The 22,276-nt window shown below is 44.1% G+C and overlaps 1 protein-coding gene across 1 annotated transcript in view; it reads right to left on the bottom strand.

Moving 5' to 3' along the window:
• The window catches only part of LOC129387563 (uncharacterized), an 849,695-nt gene that overhangs the window by 637,263 nt on the left and 190,156 nt on the right, over positions 1–22,276 (bottom strand). Inside the window, exon 5 of the mRNA XM_072286147.1 lies at positions 1,882–1,938. Coding sequence (XP_072142248.1) covers positions 1,882–1,938 — 57 coding nt within the window. The remainder of the gene's footprint in view (positions 1–1,881; positions 1,939–22,276) is intronic.

Below are 22,276 nucleotides of genomic sequence, written 5' to 3'. Positions count from 1 at the left end.
GTGAACATCGATGCTTGATGGGGTCACGCAACTTCGAGTAGTATTCCGCGCCTGCTGCAGAAATCAGTGATTATAGTCACCATCCAATGAACATTTCCGACGCCCCAATACACACCGCAAGGAAAAACCATGAAAGTGGTCGGCGTAAGCTAGGTCACACAAAGGGAAAAGCGCAGAAACTTCGTTTGCTGCTGCGATGACAGATGGTCAGTGATGACAAACAGGACATCTTATTCTAGGAAAAGCAGTGTGACTGGCTGATGACCGGCCAAGTCAAATAAACACGCAAAGACTCGAATGGTGACCCTGCAAACGAGATGAAACTTTCTTCTCTTCTTCCCATGATGACGAATCATAAACGGCTCCTGTCAGTCGCGCTCGAGAGGCGCGTTATAAGGACTATCGGAGTGAGGAGAACAAGAAAGCAATGATCGTGGAATAACAGGAGCCTTGTACTATGAGAATAAAAAGACCAAGAGAGCGTCACATATACTCCGCGTTCCTTTGTCCGACAAGGAGGAGACTTTGTCCGACTTGTAGCTAATGCGTAAAAGAAACACAATACCTTATTCGTTATCCACATCGTTAAAGCTGTTCAGAAATAGTGGAAATTACCAGGTAGACTTGGGGAGCAATTACGAGATGTGTTGAACTACGAGACATGGGAAAGTGGACGTTTAGAAACATATTAGCCATTTTTGCTCTTCCTTTATGGTACACATGTAGGTAGCGTGGTAAAATATTGCGTCCCAGAAAGAGAACTTTAGTAAATATTCCTTGCCATTTGAAACAAGTTCAGTTTTTGGTGCTCTGTTTTTATAAGAGACTCTCGTGCAACATTGTTGCAAATTATTTCGCATATTTCATTCTTTTCGTTGTAGCGTCTCGGGACACAGAAAAGTTTCGTTCTCAGCCTTCGCTACACTCATTTCGCAAACCATGAGCCAGTTAATAAATATTTTCTTGTAATATTCTGAATAACAGAACACTTCTTCTCTTGAGGAACATTCTACTACAAACATTCCGAGCGACACAAATGATACCATACACGAGAGGTAAGACCCACATGAACGTACGTTCTGCTGAGTGCAAGGTTTCCGAAGAAATCCGCTTAAAGGCCAAGATAATGCGTCTTCCGCAGCCCTTCAAGCGTTGCTAATCTTCACGAAGTGCTGCTTTGGAAAATTTCATTTGGTAATCTTCGTTTTCTTGCAAACAAATGTGACAACGACACTGAAAACTCGCTCAATGTCCACGCTGACGACAAGGGCTGTGTAGTAGCCTAGGAATACTTTTCTCAAACAATTGTGGTTGCTCAGTGCCGTGATGATTGGGTCTGGCTTCTACTATGAAGCGCATCTATTCCTCGTTGATGGGGCTTGGAGAAAGCGTTCACGACACGCCCAGTGAAAAACTGAAAATCGTATGAGGTGGTTCCACGGAATCAAGGACCGAAGTGGCATTCCTGTCTAGCCGTTGAAATTTGTCGGTCAACATCTGGTGGGCCTCCTCTCAGCGCGCTTCATTCATTAGCCATTTATTTAAGATTAAACGACAAATTGTAACGGACGCCCTTAAATGTTCACGTTCCTTGAAAAGGTGTGCAAATATGTAATCCAATTCCACACACTGCTGCACATCATTCAGCCCTAGTAATACTGTTCCTGTGTTAACGTCACAAAAAGAGGCATACGTGAGTCACCTTATATTAAACAGATAGAAGCGTCTAAGTTTACCTTCTGTCTATATCAGAGAAGTCATAGAGTGCACTAAGCGAAAAAAGTTCAGCAACAGTTTTTATCACCCATAAAAGCCGCTTACAAGCTCTCCCAGGAGGCTGGGATAGAAATTTATTATATGGAAAAAGCTGAAAAATCAGACCTGAAAGATAGGTGTGCAACTCTGCAAGCCGGCCTTCTTCAGATGATCCAGGCGTAGCTGTAAGAGAGAGAGAGAGAGACAGAGATGAAGACGAAAGGCAGGTAGGTTACCCAGATATTAGTCTCCTGTGTGCTACTCCACACTGGGCTTGGGAGATAAGGGTTAGAGAGTAGCTTATTTCGGCAAGGAGGTAACCCATATACGTGTTTTCCTTGCTTTGAACAGTGCAGCTCCACTAACTTGAAGTTCTCAAAGCTGCATTACATATCGTAGCTTGTTTCAACAATCCTTGGGTTTGACGTGCAAAATCAGATCTGATTATGAGGCTCGCTGTAGTGCGTGACTAATTTTGACCACCGGGCGTTCTTCAACCTGCACCCGGTGAACGGTACAAGGGCGTTTTTGCATTTCGCCAACCTTTACCCGGTGAGCGGTACAAGGGCGTTTTTGCATTTCGCCAACCTGCACCCTGTGAACGGTACAAGGGCGTTTTTGCATTTCGCCAACCTTTACCCGGTGAGCGGTACAAGGGCGTTTTTGCATTTCGCCAACCTGCACCCGGTGAACGGTACAAGGGCGTTTTTGCATTTCGCCAACCTTTACCCGGTGAGCGGTACAAGGGCGTTTTTGCATTTCGCCAACCTTTACCCGGTGAGCGGTACAAGGGCGTTTTTGCATTTCGCCAACCTGCACCCTGTGAACGGTACAAGGGCGTTTTTGCATTTCGCCAACCTTTACCCGGTGAGCGGTACAAGGGCGTTTTTGCATTTCGCCAACCTGCACCCTGTGAACGGTACAAGGGCGTTTTTGCATTTCGCCAACCTTTACCCGGTGAGCGGTACAAGGGCGTTTTTGCATTTCGCCAACCTTTACCCGGTGAGCGGTACAAGGGCGTTTTTGCATTTCGCCAACCTGCACCCGGTGAACGGTACAAGGGCGTTTTTGCATTTCGCCAACCTTTACCCGGTGAGCGGTACAAGGGCGTTTTTGCATTTCGCCAACCTTTACCCGGTGAGCGGTACAAGGGCGTTTTTGCATTTCGCCAACCTGCACCCTGTGAACGGTACAAGGGCGTTTTTGCATTTCGCCAACCTTTACCCGGTGAGCGGTACAAGGGCGTTTTTGCATTTCGCCAACCTGCACCCGGTGAACGGTACAAGGGCGTTTTTGCATTTCGCCAACCTTTACCCGGTGAGCGGTACAAGGGCGTTTTTGCATTTCGCCAACCTGCACCCTGTGAACGGTACAAGGGCGTTTTTGCATTTCGCCAACCTTTACCCGGTGAGCGGTACAAGGGCGTTTTTGCATTTCGCCAACCTGCACCCTGTGAACGGTACAAGGGCGTTTTTGCATTTCGCCCCCATCGAAATAGTGGCGCCACGGCAGGTATTTGATCCGGAAACTGCGCGCTTAGCAGCGCAACGCCTGAGTCACTAAACTACTACGGCGGGTAGAGGTTGTTTTCTCGAGAACGTAACTGGCTACATGTAATCGGTTACTGAAAAAAAGTAATTGAATTACATGAAGCGTTACCGAGCAACTAAAATAATGCTCAAGTTACATAAGTACCAAAAACGTAATTGATTAGAAGTAATGTATTTGATGCAATTCATTACGTACCAGTCTGATATACATATTCCAACTGTGGACGGACATATGTCGTGTATAACAAATGTTGGAGTGATAGTGGTGCGAGCGAGAAGTTTCTGCGAATATATCCAAGTGTGCGATCAGCTTTACTCGTTATAAAATCTATATGGTACTTCCAGGATACTCTATAGGCTATATGGACGCCCAGATATTTGTAGTTTCTTAAGCTCTTTAAAGCAATGTTATCAATAGGCAGGACAAGCTTCATTAGTACGGGATATTCGCATCGATTTACATTTCTTGACGTTAAGCTGCATGTCCAGAAATCGTCCTGAAGAGATGAAATATTAGTGAAATTAGTAATCTTACGATATATTACGCAGTCATCTGCAAAAAGACAAATTGTGGAGGAAATGTTATCAGGTAGATCGTTAACGTAGATCAAAAACAACAGCGGCCCAAGCACGGTGTATAGGCTAGAAGAAATTGACGCTGCTACTATATTTTATATTAAAAGTAGGAAAGTTGGCAGCATTTTGTCAGAGGCGTCTCCACAAACGTTAAGTAGTTCAATGACTAAACCACAACATGGCGTGATACAAGGGCACAGCAATATAAAGCACTTTTCGCAAAGGTCCGTTAAGAGCAAATACTGAAATATGATCGAAGCAACAAAACGGCACGTTCAGCAGTTCTTGTGATTCTATATGTACCCATATGTCAGCAAGTAATAAAATATCAGTGCACAATAAAACAAAGCCCAAAAGAACATTGCGGAATACCAGCCCATAGGCCTGTATGATAGCGCGGCACCTTTCATGTCATTCACTGTTTTGTTCGCGTTCTATGACCGTGCTCCAAGGTTAGGGTCTTGAAATGTTTCTCATTGTGCGATGTCACTCTTTCACGCTTAATGACCCTCTTTTCCCAGCTATAGCTCTGCACTCGTCTCTTGTTCACTTCCTCACTGCCGTCAAACAAACTACTTCCTCGTTGGCGTCAAGCGAGTGCAAGGTGCGAGCTTCCCCTTCTTCATGACGTCGCCTGAGTAATAAGTTCGATGACAGCTAATTAGTAGCGTGCCTAGCGCATTGTATGTGGCCTATGTTTACTATTCTTTCTTTCGGTGAGCGTGTTTCAGTTTTTGTTTTTATTTTCATCTTTCTTACACCTCTTACCGCTTTCCCAATATATGGATACAAACCGAATGTTTTGCACCTTTCGGTGGCAGACATATACCAAGAAACACTGGCAACTACGTGTCTGCAGGGGGCCTGCAGCTATGTTGAACCGAGTTTAAAAACACAAAACACAAGCACAGGCTATTCTAAGTGGGTAAGGCCAAGTGTTTGTTATTTGAAGTATTGAAAAACCGTCAGTAATTTTTCTGTTCACTGACATTAGGTTGGAGAATAAAAGCAAGCAGCTCACCTACTCACTGTTGTTCTATTTCTCAAGGTGTCAGTTGAAGGTGGCAGATGGAGGGGGGGGTGTTGTAGGGAATCGAAAGATACGTAGAAATTAGGCGTTTCCAGCAACGTACACCTCGCGTAGCTACTTTTTTTTTCGACGAATAGGGTCCACTAATTATGAAAAGAGTCTACTCATTATGAAAAAACACCACGTGACTGAGCACTCTCGCGCGCACCTCTAGTACGCACAGGATAGCAGTGCCATCAAGCAGTCTTAGTGGGAAATCAATCTGCGCATCTATGTGTAACAGGGTGTCTGGGCCGAACGGTGGCGATAACAGCACGCCTGCTCTTTCCGTTACGCGAGAATTAAGAGCCGCTGTTGGTTATCGCCTGTTAAAATCAAGGAAATGCGCTGCGCTGAATGGCGAGTTTGAGGTGGAGTTGAGTTGAGTTGAGTGGTTGTAGGCTACTGGTGGGATTAGCCTTGCAGTAGCTGCCGGCAATTGCTCCACCGTAGCGACACTTAAAATACATAAATCATATAAGTCAGACACAGACCTCACAACTACACATAGTCACTCCTAAGATCACCATGTGGAGCTTTAGGTGGACAGTTTGCGTTGCCGCCGTTACTGACTGCATACACGTGCGCACGAGCGCGCAGGCACATTGAATTTTCCATATTTCGCGGGCTCTTTCTATTTGCTGGAAACAGTAAACATGTGATGCGTGCATTGCTTAAAACACATGATTTTGACGTGTCTTACGTTTCTCTATATATAACCAACTAACTGACATCTTGACCATCTGACTCGTCAACAACTATTAAAAAGTTAAATAAGACATTCAAATACATAACCGCAAGTTAGGGACTCTAAAAATTGCTGACGGTTTCTCAAGAACACGCCAAGCAACCTGCACTTAGCCTTACTGAGTAGAATTATTTACGTTGTTTTTAAAATAGGTGCGTGGTAGCTGGGACACTTTGTATACTCTGTATACTATTACGTTGGCCGATAACTTGCGTGTTCTTTATTTCCTTGTTTGCTGATTTGTCTGTGCACCTAAATTTCTTCTTCCTACTATTTGATAAGGGCTATCTCTGATCTATTGTTTGAGAATTTAGTTTTCTTATTGTGTTTCTGTCTTGTCATGCGTGGGTCTGTTTCTCACCCCTAATTGAAGACCACGCGATCACAGGTTGTAGCAAGTGAACGTGCACCCTAGTAGAGGTTCTGAGAACAGGCAGCGCAGGCAGTGTTGAGGTTTGAACCCGCGAAAAACGTTAAGTTCCCAGTCACCAAAAAATTTACATCAGCTCGAGAGTGAAAACTACTGATGGCTGCCAAAAAACTCTAATAAGCAATTCACATAGGAGTCCACAGACAGTAGAACAAAAGAAGCACCCTTCTTTTTCGTATAGCTCATTATCTCCGCCTCCCTGATCTGTGCCTCCCATCCTTTCCCGATATGTCCTGTGCTCTCTTCGGACCTATTGTGCTTTCTATTGCGTTCACTCGCCTTCAGCTCTATTCCACCCCTTGCGCGATGGCGTACTTGTGCGGGCCCTTTGCCATTTCGTTTCGTGTGTGTGTGTTCATTTGCCGGACATTCATGTTCTTGGAAAGCTGTAATTTTTAGGACTCCTTGCACTCATCGGTGTTGCATTGTTCTCATGGTCCTCCCACCTTCACACATTTCTTTATCATCTGTCTTATTCCACATTCACTGTAATTATTCTACGTATATTCCTCCTGACATTCCTGGTAGCTCCTGCCAGCAGGCCCTTCTTCTTATTATTTTTTTTGTGATTGCTTTTATGTATACAAGCCTCATGTTAACAATGTTGCTGGATTTTACGGGAGCATGCGGTGTATGCAATTCGCCCAATAATAGAGCCTGTAAGCGTGTGTTATTTCAACGTATGCATTTCTGCCTCTCGTCATTTCTGCAAGTGCGCGATTGTATTTAGGTCTGAAAAATTTAAGTTTAATTTTATTATGCTCCTCTATTTACCGTTTCGCGTGTTTTTCTAATTCTGCGAAAACGCTTTGTCTATTGTTTTTATTCGCATTTAAGTGTCTGAAAGCCCATTTATTCTTTCCTTTCGACAGTCCGTCTGTTCCGTTACGACGACAATTATCGTTGTCGTTAAGAAATTTACTTTGTCGTCATCACGCCACTTTGGCATGTCCACTTTGGAATTTCCGAAATGGTGTACGAAAACTTCATGAGTAAATGTTATCGCAAATCACACGCTGTTGACAGGCTGACCACTCAAGTAACTGGATGTTATCCTACTAAGTTATGTAAGCAGAAAATATGATTGTTTTACATATCATTACGCAACTTAGTCCTATGACCACAGAGCAACAAACAGCACAAATGATTATACACCACTGTCTAACCAGATAACTTCTAAGTACTAAGAAGTTGGGCCGCCGGGAATAGAAACATTGTAAGCGGCAATCAAGATAGCTCCAAATAAATGTTTTACTAAGTCAATAGACTTAAATTAAGTAAAACTAATCTGCTTAGACATGTGGTATCTGAGAATGTTGGTAGCTGGATGTACTTAAGATTGCTCGAGATGCACTACTATAGCCTAAACAACGAAGCTTGCATATATAATTGATAATACAACGCCACAAAGTTTTTATCGAGACAGTGCGTTTGACTGCGAATAAAATGTTATTTGTGATTTTCATAGCCTCCGAACTACTACTTTCACTCCCTGCATTATTCGACGACTGCACCCTCCCCCCTCACTTCCCCGCTTCCGGCCTACAAAAGACAGCAACCCTGGAACTACTGCGGGCTTCTTGGTCATTATCTTGTACAGTGGGCGAGCGCATTTCTTTGAGGAAAAAGCGGTCACGAAAAACAAAGTGGTTGTTTTCACTGTGATGGTGTAGCGGTACATGAGTCAAAAGCCGATGTCTGCTGTCTCTATTTTTTTTTTTTTTTGAACTTGCAAACTCTTTCCGCTGGTATTGCTAGAGGGCATTTCCTGCAATTTTTAATGCAGTATGAATTTTTGCCTTGTTTTCTACTGGAGAATTGTTACCATTCTCGCTGCGTTTAGCACCCCACGGTGTAGCCAGAAAGGTCACTTCTCGCTGAGTGGGTATGCTACCCTAGATTTATGGTTTACTTCGGGACTTCAGTAAATGCACTTGAAGCAGTGTTTCTGGAGATAAACGACACGCCACATGGAGGAACTTCTTCACTAACCCTTCTGCTTGAGTCAGTTACAATTTTGTTCCAAGGGAAAAAAAGTAAACGTAATGTCGTGATAACAACCAAATGAGTAAAGGTAAAGTGCTATAAGACGGTACTTTAATCCTCCCGAAAGTGTGAAAAACCGGGCAGCTCAGCTGGAGCAAAACAACGTTCGCGATACTGCAACCATATGGTAGAGGACCCGGAAGGTCAGGGCAAATTGGAGACCCTAGAAAAAAGACCTCCGTACACATCGCTAGGTGTAGACTTCACAACAAAGTATTTTTGCTTCCCGAGCAATTTATCTCCACAGGGAGGTTTCATTTATTATTGTTGGAGTTAGATGTATTATGTATAGAGGAGGGAGAGAACAGGCCAACGTATATTGGGATACCTGTGCTCTGTGATTGAGGTCAAAATCTTTCACATGTGTTCTTGCACAGTTATCAAATGTTCTTTTTCAACAGCGCAGAGGACAAGGACGATGCGAGTGCACATACACACCGCTGATGTGCACCCGTCTCCTCCTTGTCCTTTGCGCCCTTGAAAAATAATGTCATACCATTTTGCCCCAAGCTTCAACAGTGTCATCAAGTGGCTTAGAGGTCTAGTATACGATCATCATGGAAGTTGACTACGTAATAAAAGTTTTTACAGTGGAGCTGTCAATTGCTAGTTTGCACAGTTTCGTGATGCGCGTGTGCAAAAACTATCATCATGTGGGCCGCGTTAACGGGGCTACGAGCCATTGCTTAAATGGGTATGAACCTGCAGGGGGTACGGCTCTATAGAGAAACGACCTAATTTTTCTCAGTTGCGTTTCACCCTTATAGTGGATAGGCCACGTGTGGTGCGAAATGCGGAAGAACAGCGCGTGTACGAAGAGCAACGGCGGGAACAGAACCGACAATGTCCGCGGTAATGGCGGGCGGCACAGAATGCCGGCGAATCTCGTGCGGCCAATGCCAAGCGTATCCGGGTCGGTAGACAAGACAACACCTACGGCAACGTGGAGAATGCTGCCCAGCTACATGGACGCAATTATGTCTACGTCGATCAGTTCAAGGGTGCGAACGGCAAGTTCCAACGAGAATTCCTGGACCGCAACTTCGACGCCAATTGCAACGTATGTGACACACTGTGGTTTGATGACGACCTTACTACGATCGCAGGCGTGACGGACGATGACAAGCGGCAACGTGCGTTGAAGGTGTTAACGTGGTGCTTCTGCGACCAGTACCTGTCCGACTATCGCCTGTGTGATACGTGTCGCGATGCTCTCTTGATTGGTGCCGTTCCGCTTTTCGCCACGACGAACGGTTACGTGCATCCTCCCATGCCGGCACACCTTTCGAAGCTGAACATTATGGAGGAACGGTTAGTCTCGCCTCGCCTTCCCTTCACGTGCATCAGACGCTCGACGCACGAGGGTGTACAATTCGGAATCAAGGGACAGGTCATCAGCGTGCCCGTTGAAGAGCAGGAGATGGTTCAAACTATTCCACGGTCTCTTGACGATCAAGTACACATCAAGCTCCGTCTGTTCGCGAAGCCCAGTTACAAGAAGGGGCTCGCCAAAAAGGGAAATGTAAAGGACGGGTTCGACTTTCTCGTCAGCACGCCGTTGTAAAACTATAATGTGCGTTATGACCAGGAGATGCTGCACAACATTCCGCAGAAAGAAGATGAAACAAATGACGAAGGACAAGACGTTATCGAGAAGATGGTCGTCGTCGAGCACCCAACGTTAAGCGGAACATGTCTTGTTACAGCAATTTTTTCACGTTGCTTCGTTTATTTAGACGCCTGCTCGTTCTCCTCCAAGTTTCAATACCATATATTCCCAACGGTATAATACAGAGATCACATGCTTACATTTTTAATGATATCGGCAAGTTGCCGATCAGGATTTGAGAATGCCAGTATATGCGCAGCAACCCAGTTTTATTCGTCACGAAATTTTTAACACCTCAATCGGGTAAAAGTACGAATAGTAACAGTGTGTTTCTGCTGTATAAAAGTAAGTCTGCGCTGCTTCGAGAGGGAGGCATTATTCCAAGTATTGCCAATAGGGGCCAATATTGCTAAAGCGAGATCAATTGCTGCTCGCGCGAGCGAACGTCTTTACGAAGCTCAATAAGCCATATAAAGCCTGCCTGAAACAACCTGAACTATGCTATAGCTCAGTAGTTTCTTGCAGAACTTCTAAAGCAATAGGAAGGGCGAAATCCCCTCTTGCTGTGTTCATTCGCGTCGCATATCGTCTGCTGGCCGTCCAGGCAATGCGTCCTCGTTTATCGATAGGTTCGCTGACGCAAAAAAAAAAAAAAAAAAATGTTTTCGTGCTGTATCTATAGGCGGTGTTTACAGCAACACGACATCGGGGCTTCGTTACATCTGTACTCTTTCTCAGCCGTTCCTTTCAACGTGCTTGCAACATCCTTAGGGAGCAATTTGGGCGAACGTCGCTCTAAATACGTTCATCCGGGACGCATTCTCTGCTCGGTGTCTAGCTGGCGTTTGGTCACCACCGTCTCCATGTGCAGTAATGGAATAGGTAGCGGAGCAGAACATTAATGATGCAGTAAAAAATGAGGATCATATGCTTCGTCTCATACATCAGGTGCAATGCTGTGGAGGTTAGAGAGACTTGTTGCAGTGGCTGGGTTCACGCTTAGAAATAGTTTGGTACTTCTCGACCCATTATCGTGAGAATGTTCTTGATAATGTTCAGTTTTGCATTAAAAGATGGGTAATTTCTAGAATGAAACAAATCATGGGCTTATGCGGCTGCTAACACCTTGTTTTATATCACTTAGCTTTTTTTTTTTTCCTGATTTTATTTTGTGCCTATTGCGACAGTCTCACGTGCCTGCACGTGCGCACGCATGTGCGCGAAAGAACGCATGGAGCGATAAATTTTGGTGACCGAAAAACTCTAGATCGCTTCCACAGAGCTGCACCTGATGTACGAGACAGCGTATACAGAGCGTTCCGAACGTCAACGCACCACCAATGATAATGCTGCGACACCATCTGCTTAAGTGGACATCGAAACACTTTTACGGCTCAGCGATGCCTCTTAGGCCTGGCACCCTCAAAAAGAGCTCAATCTGATTTTACTAATAACGACACAACATGCCAAGTATTTTACCCTCAGGGTGAGAGGAAACTGTTGGCTGATTTTATCATTTATTTCTTGCTCGGAGAGCGGACAACAAGTACCAAGCGCGAATTTGGGTCGACATCGGTGGTATGGATTGTATGGTCGCTGTCAGGTTGCTAAGTAACCATAGTTACTGGCGCTAACCGCCGCACTAATTGACGATATACGACGTGCACGCGCAAAGGTTCTCATGTAAATTATATCCTGTACTGAGCAAAGCTATAACTCTCTAATCTTTACAGGAATCACACAGGTACGTCCCAAGCTATATTTTACTGCGCAACAATATTGCCTGTGTACACCTGGTATACTTTCAGCACTGCTTCAAGTTACGTTTGAGGTAGCAGTATAGCCATACAAGCTCTCGACAGCTTTTACCGCAGAGGCGGTTTTCCTCGAAGTCTCCAGAGACTTCAGCTTCACGGGAACTACGTCATCGCCCCGATGTGGTTCTGCACAGGGCGGCACTCTTCGATCGAGCCAGCGTATACGTGTTGTCGCCTTTACAAGACCTGCCGATGCACCTGTTGCCGGCTCTGTGGACACTACCGAATCATGCAATGAAAGAAGAAACTCTACCAAGTTATCCTCGCTCCAACAAATACACGTCTTGAAGTGCATCGCTCCTTTAATAACATGAATTATTTCCTATGGCCATCTACGGCTCTTTAAGCCCGACTTCGCTTCTTTAGTACCCTTCGCCCGTTTCCCTAGAGGCGAAAAATCCACGTTCGTAGAGAGGCGCGTTCGTTGCCCAATGCTATCTAGCTCTCTGCACGTACTACGCACCAGTCCTACGTACTAGCGTACTGCCGCGCGAGAGCTTGCTGGATCGCCTTTCTCCACCGCCAAATGTTTTCTCTCCTTTTGATCCGTCACTTAACAGTGGCTCTACGTCAGTTTACACTGTCTTTACTGAACGAGGCATATGAATAAAGAACGCACATTTACACCGATATATCTGTCTCAGCCACCAACTCCACGGGCGCTGTTATCACTCCGGCCTTACAAGTTACAATTACTTGCAAAGTGTCCCATATAACGACCTCTACGTCAACAGAACTTGCCGCTCTATGTGCCGCTCTTAATTACATCAGACAAGCCAAACCTCAAAAGTGAGTTGGTTTTTGTGACTCAAAGGCAGCTCTTCAGAATCAGCAGTCAGCCTTACGACCTAAGACCCATAAACAACTGGTGTTTGAGACCAGAGATGTTCTCCATCAAGCCTTCATAAACGGACATGACATCCTCTTCCGATTTGTTCAGAGGCACTGTGGCATCGTCGGAAATGACCTTGCTGAAGATGCCGCCCAGTCAGCCCATAAAGAAACAATGACACTTCCTATTCCCTTATTATGGACAGATGCTGCAAGGGGTCTTCCTTTACTTTCTCAAACCAAGACAGAAACTTTGTGGAACACCCCGATTTTGTCCAACTACCATCTCCACCGGCTGGATCCTACATTGAAGCTGCAGATTCTATATAACTTCTCCCGCCGTGATGCAACTTTACTGCGCCGCCTCTGGATAGGGGTGGCTTTTACGAAAGCCTACTAATTTCTTATGGGACTGTCCTACACACCGATCTGTGACTAACACAACTGTGAAGAGATGATCGAGCACGTGTTGTGTTTTTCCATATCTATGACCGCGAATGCGACGTTCTTCAGAGGGTGTTAAACCGATTAGTTATCACACCATTTTCAGAAACTAAGATTCTGGGACCATGGCACGCGTCGCAGGCTTACAAAGTGACGCGGGTACTGCTACGTTTCATGAAAGCGACTGGCCTCAGTGACCGATTATAGGCGTGAAGTTATGGACATACGCACGTATTCACCCCGATAGTACCTCCTCGCCTCCCTCTCCTTTCATTTCTTCCCTTAAACCCCTTTTCCTGCACAGGGTAGCAAACCGATTTGCGTCTGGTTGACCTCCCAACCTTATTTATTTTATTTATTTATACATACTGCAGCCCGTTAGGGTCATGGCAGGAGTGGGTGTATCTTCCTTTCTTTTCATTCTCATCATCATCATCCTGGTCCGCACTCTCAAAATGTGCCCTCAATATACATTTTGCCACCATACATACATAAAGCTATTTGTCACTTCTTTAACAGTCGCTATGGCACTCAACGACCATAACTCTGTAGTAACCTAGTTTGGCTGAGAAATCAAATTACACTTCAAATGAGCAGTGGCCCGAATGACCATGCCTTGTCGAGACCAAAGTCTTGCTGGTCGTCACAATAGACCCTCCTTAACAACCGTACCCGCACCTGAAATGAAGACGCAGCATGAATCTGCAAGGGCAACGAGGCACAGCGCCACTCGCAGTTCTCCGCCACTGCCACCGTTGCACGCGGTTCGATGACACCGTCTTCTGCATTGTTGCCCTCAACGGCATGAACCCATGGCACGCGCCAAGAACCGGCCAATACGCCTAAACTCTGCTTGCCGAGTTGCACCGAAATGGGTGCGCTGACGACGACAACCCAAGACGATGTCCTCAACACAGAAGGCGATGTGCCTTGTTGTCCAGACACTCTCAGCCATGACTATCAGATATCTGTTTGCGCACTTCACCGCTTCACATACTTGACTTGGACTTCGTAGCAGACGCCACGCATTGCCACTCATGTATATAGGCTGGCAATTTCTATTCTTTCCATACGCGCTCCTTTTCCCCTTCTTTCGCATATTTTATCGCGCTTCGCACTATAGGAGGGAGGTTCTGTGCGGCGCAACTATCGCTACGAGAGCCGGTGAAGAAGACGGCTCACGTGTGTGTAGAACGAGAAAAGAACACGCTGGCGTACTGGACCTGAGCGGCCGCGATATTGGCCGCTGCCGAGATCCTGCGGCACCACGGCTGGCCGGCCTATATAAACCGTATCTATGGCGGCTACCTCTACGCGGCACTCCCACAAACGCATCGATGCATAAATCTGGGCATAAGAACGCCTATACGTGCGCGCATTGAGCAATGTGTCAATGTATTGCCTTTCTTTTTCGAGGATTCTGATGTTATTGCTACGGCAGCCGCTCCAAAATGTATCAGCCGGAAAAAGTACACGAATTCATTTACAGTTTCATTGATTATCACTAGCGTGTGTTCTAGCTCACAGTAATGTTGCAATGGAAGTAAATATTTCTAAGAGAAACTGCATTAAGATAATGAAAACATGCAAGTGACTTGCACAACTTTGCATAAATTTTGGTGCCATTAACAGACCAACAAGAAAGTAGCGAACCTAAATAAGCACTGTGAATATATTGCTCACCTAACAGCAACGTGCTATTACATAAGCCTCTCTTGTGCAATGGCAGCAACATTTATTTTACTTCGCAAAACCATAATGAAGACATAGCGGTGAGGTTACGTTGGAAGTCCTCAAACTTGTCCGGAATCTCCACAGAGCCTGTCCAAGTGCTTCCTAGTTTTAGTGAACTACTCATGTGCTGTCTAGGCACATCCTCAGACACCGTTGATTAGTCTCAGCCTATACAGCATGTCCCAACTATCATGCACCAAGATTTCAAAAAAATATAATACCACGTAGCTGGACAGAACCGAGGTAATGTTATTTGCCGTCACTTGGAGGTACCCAAATTATTTTTAGCATTCCACCTAACTATATAATTAGTCTTACCTATAAACTTTATAATTATTATAATCAGATGGAAAGTGTCAATGAGAAAACTGTAGAGGAACATGAAAAACTCCCACTACAGCTTTCTGTTTCTCAATACGTGTTACAATATAGGTGTTTTTCCGAGCGTGACAAAAACCCGTGAATACATGGAATATTGCCGCGTGACAGGCCGCTGGTACTTTGCCTGTATTGGCGGGCTTCTTTCACGCTCAGGAAAAGATTTTTTGTAGCACGTATTGAGATGCAGAAAGCCGTATCGGGAGTTTTTCACGTTCCTCTACACTTTTCTTATTCGCACTTTTCATCGATTTATAATAGTAGAGAAGTTGATTACTTAATTAAGTCTGATTATCTAATGAGCCGTACGCAAAATATAATCTGATTATCTTCATACGACAGCAAGCGGCATTACCTTGGTTCTGTTAGGCTGCGTAGCATTTGCATATTTTAAAGTTCGGCTCAAGTTAAGTGAAGTGCCCGGTATAACCATCACATAAAAATCCAACGGACAAGCCAAGGAAAGCATCGGGAAAATTAGCTGTGGTCCAAATTGAACTGTAGAAAATTATATACAAATGGAAAATTAAAGTGGACGAACAGATAACTTTCCACTGGTGGTACCCACAACCCACAACCTCCACATTACGCGTGCGTTGCACTACCAATTGTGATACAACGGCGGCTTAAAGATCCGTCCCCTAACTTGCCTATTTATCTTCACTCCGCTAACTTCGGTATTTTTTCCTCCGCATTACTCCTGTCACGCCCTGGGCATTTCTGCGCATTTTATTGTTGATGCACAATCACTACAAACCAGAGATTCGTCTTTGATGAGGTCTTTGCTTCCTTATCAGCCCTAAATAAAGTTAGAGATCCAGAACTGAAGGAGGTGTTGAGAAAATGGGATGTACTTAAGAAAGAAAAAAATCGGGACCATTAGCCATAAAAATACCTAATTGGGCGCATAAGATGTCGACTTAGAAAGAAACGTGCGTAGAAGCACGGTCTCGCAAAAGAAATATCCTAGTGTTAGATATAATGATGCCTTAGGAGAGTGCTAATAGCATTCGGAGTGGAACGTTCTTCCGGAAGCACCCCAAAAAGACACGTACGCGCTGTTACAAAGACTGCATAAGGTAGAGAAGGCTTGAATAAGCTAGAGAAAATCATGCGAAAAGCTTGCTCGCCTGTCGAGAGCGGAATAAGTGAAAGAGCGAAATATTTATCTCTCTTTATTGAAACAATTTAACCTCCTACGCTGATGTAGGCGCTTAAAAATGTAAAAATGCCGAACAAGGGAATGCGGCTTATTCATCGTGCATTCTATACAATTTCTGTTCGCTAAAGCTTCTCCCGTTTTGTTGTCTTCCTTGACATTTGCAATGTTTTTATTCTTGTGGTCAATCAAGAGTAAAAAGACGAGAAATGTCGACCTTCGCAAAAAGTTCAGTGTTAAAACGATTTCGGTAGTGTTAGACGATTTTATCTCTCCGCTTACCATACTCGTCCAGAAGCCCTTTTTTCTTCGATCAGGATATGCTTGCCTGAATAAAGGCACCTGTCACCTTCCATTCTTCTCCTTAATTCATTTCTTTCCGTCTTGCTTCGTAGCCCTCTTTTCACTTAATATATAGGACCAGTCTCCCGTGCTTAATGATGCAGGGGTGGAAGTGTCACTTGGAGAAGTGGTGTTGAGCTGCGCTTAAGCACGGTTTCTTTGGGGACGGCAGAAATCACAAAACGATACTCTTGTCTTTCAATCTAACGCGGAAAAAAACATACCAAGCACACATTCAGACAAATTAAAAGCCTTTGTTGGCATTTAACGGACGTTTTGTCAAATATTTTCTTTTTGGTAAGACACAACTCACTCTGGCCGCAGTTGCCTGGAAAAGTACATCTGAACAGTCGAGATAGTTCTAATCTAACAAAAGAAAATAGTGCTTGAGCTGAAAAGATGACACAAAAGCGCCTTTTACAGCAAAGCTATATATGGCTAAAGTTCCATGTATTTTATTCTCCGTGAGTAAAAACTATCACCATCAATGGCTCATACCTCCATAAGAAATCATGCCCCCGTAAGCAAGTAAAAAATGAAATGGCTCACGAACCCGTAAGGCAGAGGCTACAAGCACTCAGCAAAGTAAAGCGAACAGTGCTTCAATTATTTCTAATCACCCATACAACATACAGAACAGCATGTCGAAAACTCATCATCAATGACTCATACTCCTGTGAGTAATGGCTCATACATACCCCTGTGAGCAAGCAAGAAAACGCAATGACTCATAGTCCCGTAAATCACATGGCGACTCAGTTTGCGTGAATTAGCTGCGATGGCACTACCCCTGTTGTTGTCAGTGATTTCATTGTGGAGTGTCGGTACTGAAAAGGGAAGCGGTTTGCGCTTTCTGTGAGGCAGACATATACCGTTCGACGCAACACCAATCCGGGGTGAGCAGCACCGGAGTGAACAGGGACCCCGACTGTAACTGTCTGTACAAGTGTCATAAAAAATTTCCTGCTCTGAGGCGACAGTATTATGCCGCCTCCTGCTTGGGGTGGCATTTATGAAGGCCGACTCATTCCGCATTGCAATGGGGGATACGCCCATGCGCGACTCTTGCGGAACCACAGAAACGATTGAACACGTCCTATGTATCTGTCCACAATACGACGTCTAGTGCCAAGTTCTCCGGATAGCACTGAACCAGCTGGACCCTACACCATTTTCCGTAATGAAGAACCTTGGACCCTGGCCGTTCGTGTCGATGGCACAGAAGGCCACGAAAGTGCTCTTGAAATACCCCTAGCCGACAGGTCTTGGGAACCCTGTGTAGACTAGGTGTGAACCTTCCACTGTGCACGAAACTGCTCTCTCTCTTCATCCCCATGTTCCCTTCCCCCAGTGCAGGGTAGCAAACAGGACGTGCGGCTGGTTCACCTCCCTGCCTTTCCTGTCTTTATCTATCTATCTATCTATCTATCTATCTATCTATCTATCTATCTATCTATCTATCTATCTATCTATCTATCTATCTATCTATCTATCTATCTATCTATCTATCTATCTATCTATCTATCTATCTATCTATCTATCTATCTATCTATCTATCTATCTATCTATCTATCTATCTATCTATCTATCTATCTATCTATCTATCTATCTATCTATCTATCTATCTATCTATCTATCTATCTATCTATCTATCTATCTATCTATCTATCTATCTATCTATCTATCTATCTATCTATCTATCTATCTATCTATCTATCTATCTATCTATCTATCTATCTATCTATCTATCTATCTATCTATCTATCTATCTATCTATCTATCTATCTATCTATCTATCTATCTATCTATCTATCTATCTATCTATCTATCTATCTATCTATCTATCTATCTATCTATCTATCTATCTATCTATCTATCTATCTATCTATCTATCTATCTATCTATCTATCTATCTATCTATCTATCTATCTATCTATCTATCTATCTATCTATCTATCTATCTATCTATCTATCTATCTATCTATCTATCTATCTATCTATCTATCTATCTATCTATCTATCTATCTATCTATCTATCTATCTATCTATCTATCTATCTATCTATCTATCTATCTATCTATCTATCTATCTATCTATCTATCTATCTATCTATCTATCTATCTATCTATCTATCTATCTATCTATCTATCTATCTATCTATCTATCTATCTATCTATCTATCTATCTATCTATCTATCTATCTATCTATCTATCTATCTATCTATCTATCTATCTATCTATCTATCTATCTATCTATCTATCTATCTATCTATCTATCTATCTATCTATCTATCTATCTATCTATCTATCTATCTATCTATCTATCTATCTATCTATCTATCTATCTATCTATCTATCTATCTATCTATCTATCTATCTATCTATCTATCTATCTATCTATCTATCTATCTATCTATCTATCTATCTATCTATCTATCTATCTATCTATCTATCGATCGATCTCTCTGCTATTACACATGCCCATTTCTGCATACACCGTACTGTGCCTTCCAGGCTGTGAATTTTCGTGGTATAGCCGGAGAGAATCGCTATGTTCTCGACAAGGCACTGATTGATAAGGTTGACAGAAGCTCTTGCGTCTATAAGTCTGCTAGCACTGTCCATTTATGTTCAGTGTGGAGTGAAGTGTACTCATCATCATCATCATCATCATCATAATCATCATCATCATAGTTACGCCCACTGCAGGGCAAAGGCCTCTCCCATACTTCTCCAACTACCCCGGTCATGTACTAATTGTGGCCATGTTGTCCCTGCAAACGTCTTAATGTCATCCGCCCACCTAACTTTCTGCCGCCCCCTGCTACGCTTCCCTTCCCTTGGAATCCAGTCCGTAACTCTTAGTGACCATCGGTTATCTTCCCTCCTCATTACATGTCCGGCCCATGCCCATTTCTTTTTCTTGATTTCAACTAAGATGTCGTTTACCCGCGTTTGTTGCCTCACCCAATCTGCTCTTTTCTTCTCCCTTAACGTTACACCCATCATTCTTCTTTCCATAGCTCGTTGCGTCGTCCTCAATTTCAGCAGAACCCTTTTCGTAAGCCTCCAGGTTTCTGCCCCATATGTGAGTACTGGTAACACACAGCTGTTGTACATTTTCCTTTTGTGGGATAGTGGCAACCTGCTGTTCATGATTTGAGAATGCCTGCCAAATGCACCCCAACCCATTCTTATTCTTTTGGTTATTTCAGTCTCATAATCCGGATCCGTGGTCACTACCTGCCCTAAGTAGATGTATTCCCTTACCACTTCCAGTGCTTCGCTACCTATCGTAAACTGCTGTTCTCTTCCGAGACTGTTAAACAATACTTTAGTTTTCTGCAGATTAATTTTCAGACCCATCCTTCTGCTTTGCCTCTCCAGGTCAGTGAGCATGCATTGCAATTGGTCTCCTGAGTTACTAAGCAAGGCAATATCATCAGCGAATCGCAAGTTGCTAAGGTATTCTCCATCAACTTTTATCCCCAATTCTTCCCACTCCAGGCCTCTGAATACCTCCTGTAAACATGCTGTGAATAGCATTGGAGATATCGTATCTCCCTGTCTGACGCCTTTCTTTATAGGGATTTTGATGCTTTCTTTGTGGAGGACTACGGTGGCTGTGGAGCTGCTATAGATATCTTCCAGTATTTTTACATATGGCTCATCTACACCCTGATTACGTAATGCCTCCATGACTGCTGAGGTTTCGACTGAATCAAACGCTTTCTCGTAATCAATGAAAGCTATATATAAGGGTTGGTTATATTCTGCACATTTCTCTATCACTTGATTGATAGTGTGAATATGGTCTATTGTTGAGTAGCCTTTACGGAATCCTGCCTGGTCCTTTGGTTGACAGAAGTCTAAGGTGTTCCTGATTCTATTTGCGATTACCTTAGTAAATACTTTGTAGGCAACGGACAGTAAGCTGATCGGTCTATAATTTTTCAAGTCTTTGGCATCCCCTTTCTTATGGATTAGGATTATGTTAGCGTTCTTCCAAGATTCCGGTACGCTCGAGGTTATGAGGCATCGCGTATACAGGGTGGCCAGTTTCTCTAGAACAATCTGACCACCATCCTTCAACAAATCTGCTGTTACCTGATCCTCCCCAGCTGCCTTCCCCCTTTGCATAGCTCCTAAGGCTTTCTTTACTTCTGGCGTTACCTGTGGGATTTCGAATTCCTCTAGGCTATTCTCTCTTCCACTATCGTCGTGGGTGCCACTGGTACTGTATAAATCTCTATAGAACTCCTCAGCCACTTGAACTATCTCATCCATATTAGTAACGATGTTGCCGGCTTTGTCTCTTAACGCACACATCTGATTCTTGCCTATTTCTAGTTTCTTCTTCACTGTTTTTAGGCTTCCTCCGTTCCTGAGAGCCTGTTCAATTCTATCCATATTATAGTTCCTGATGTCCGCTGTCTTACGCTTGTTGATTAACTTAGAAAGTTCTGCCAGTTCTATTCTAGCTGTAGGATTAGAGGCCTTCATACATTGGCGTTTCTTGATCAGATCTTTCGTCTCCTGCGATAGCTTACTGGTTTCCTGTCTAACGGCGTTACCACCGACTTCTATTGCGCACTCCTTAATGATGCCCATGAGATTGTCGTTCATTGCTTCCACACTAAGGTCCTCTTCCTGAGTTAAAGCCGAATATCTGTTCTGTAGTTTGATCCGGAATTCCTCTAGTTTCCCTATTACCGCTAACTCATTGATTGGCTTCTTGTGTATCAGTTTCTTTCGTTCCCTCCTCAAGTCTAGGCTAATTCGAGTTCTTACCATCCTGTGGTCACTGCAGCGTACCTTGCCGAGCACGTCAGCATCTTGAATGATGCCAGGGTTCGCGCAGAGTATGAAGTCGATTTCATTTCTAGTCTCACCATTCGGGCTCCTCCACGTCCACTTTCGACTAACCCGCTTGCGGAAAAAGGTATTCATTATCCGCATATTATTCTGTTCTGCAAACTCTACTAATAATTCTCCTCTGCTATTCCTAGAGCCTATGCCATATTCCCCCACTGACTTGTCTCCAGCCTGCTTCTTGCCTACCCTGGCATTGAAGTCGCCCATCAGTATAGTGTATTTTGTTTTGACTTTACCCATCGCCGATTCTACGTCTTCATAAAAGCTTTCGACTTCCTGGTCATGACTAGATGTAGGAGCGTAGACCTGTACAACCTTCATTTTGTACATCTTATTAAGTTTCACAACAAGACATGCCACCCTCTCGTTAATGCTATAGAATTCCTGTATGTTACCAGCTATTTCCTTATTAATCAGGAATCCGACACCTAGTTCTCGTCTCTCCGCTAAGCCCCGGTAACACAGTACATGCCCGCTTTTTAGCACTGTATATGCTTCTTTTGTCCTCCTAACCTCACTGAGCCCTATTATATCCCATTTACTACACTCTAATTCCTCCAATAACACTGCTAGACTCGCCTCACTAGATAGCGTTCTAACGTTAAACGTTGCCAGGTTCAGATTCCAATGGCGGCCTGTCCGGAGCCAGGTATTCTTAGCACCCTCTGCAGCGTCACAGATCTGACCGCCGCCGTGGTCAGTTGCTTCGCGGCTGCTGGGGACTGAGGGCCGGGGTTCGATTGTTGTATTCATATAGGAGGTTGTGGCCAAGTACTGCACCAGGGTGGCCAATCCTGCTCTGGTGAGAGAGTGCGTTACCGGTTCTGGTCACCGGGATCAGGCCGCACTCCAGGCCTGTTTGTGCAATTTTCTCAACACACGGTTCTTTTTTTTTTTTTTTTTCCCGTGGAGA

Source organism: Dermacentor andersoni, chromosome 2, assembly GCF_023375885.2.
Source record: "Dermacentor andersoni chromosome 2, qqDerAnde1_hic_scaffold, whole genome shotgun sequence".
Classification (NCBI taxonomy): Eukaryota; Metazoa; Arthropoda; class Arachnida; order Ixodida; family Ixodidae; genus Dermacentor; species Dermacentor andersoni.
This window is presented reverse-complemented; position numbering and strand designations above follow the sequence as displayed.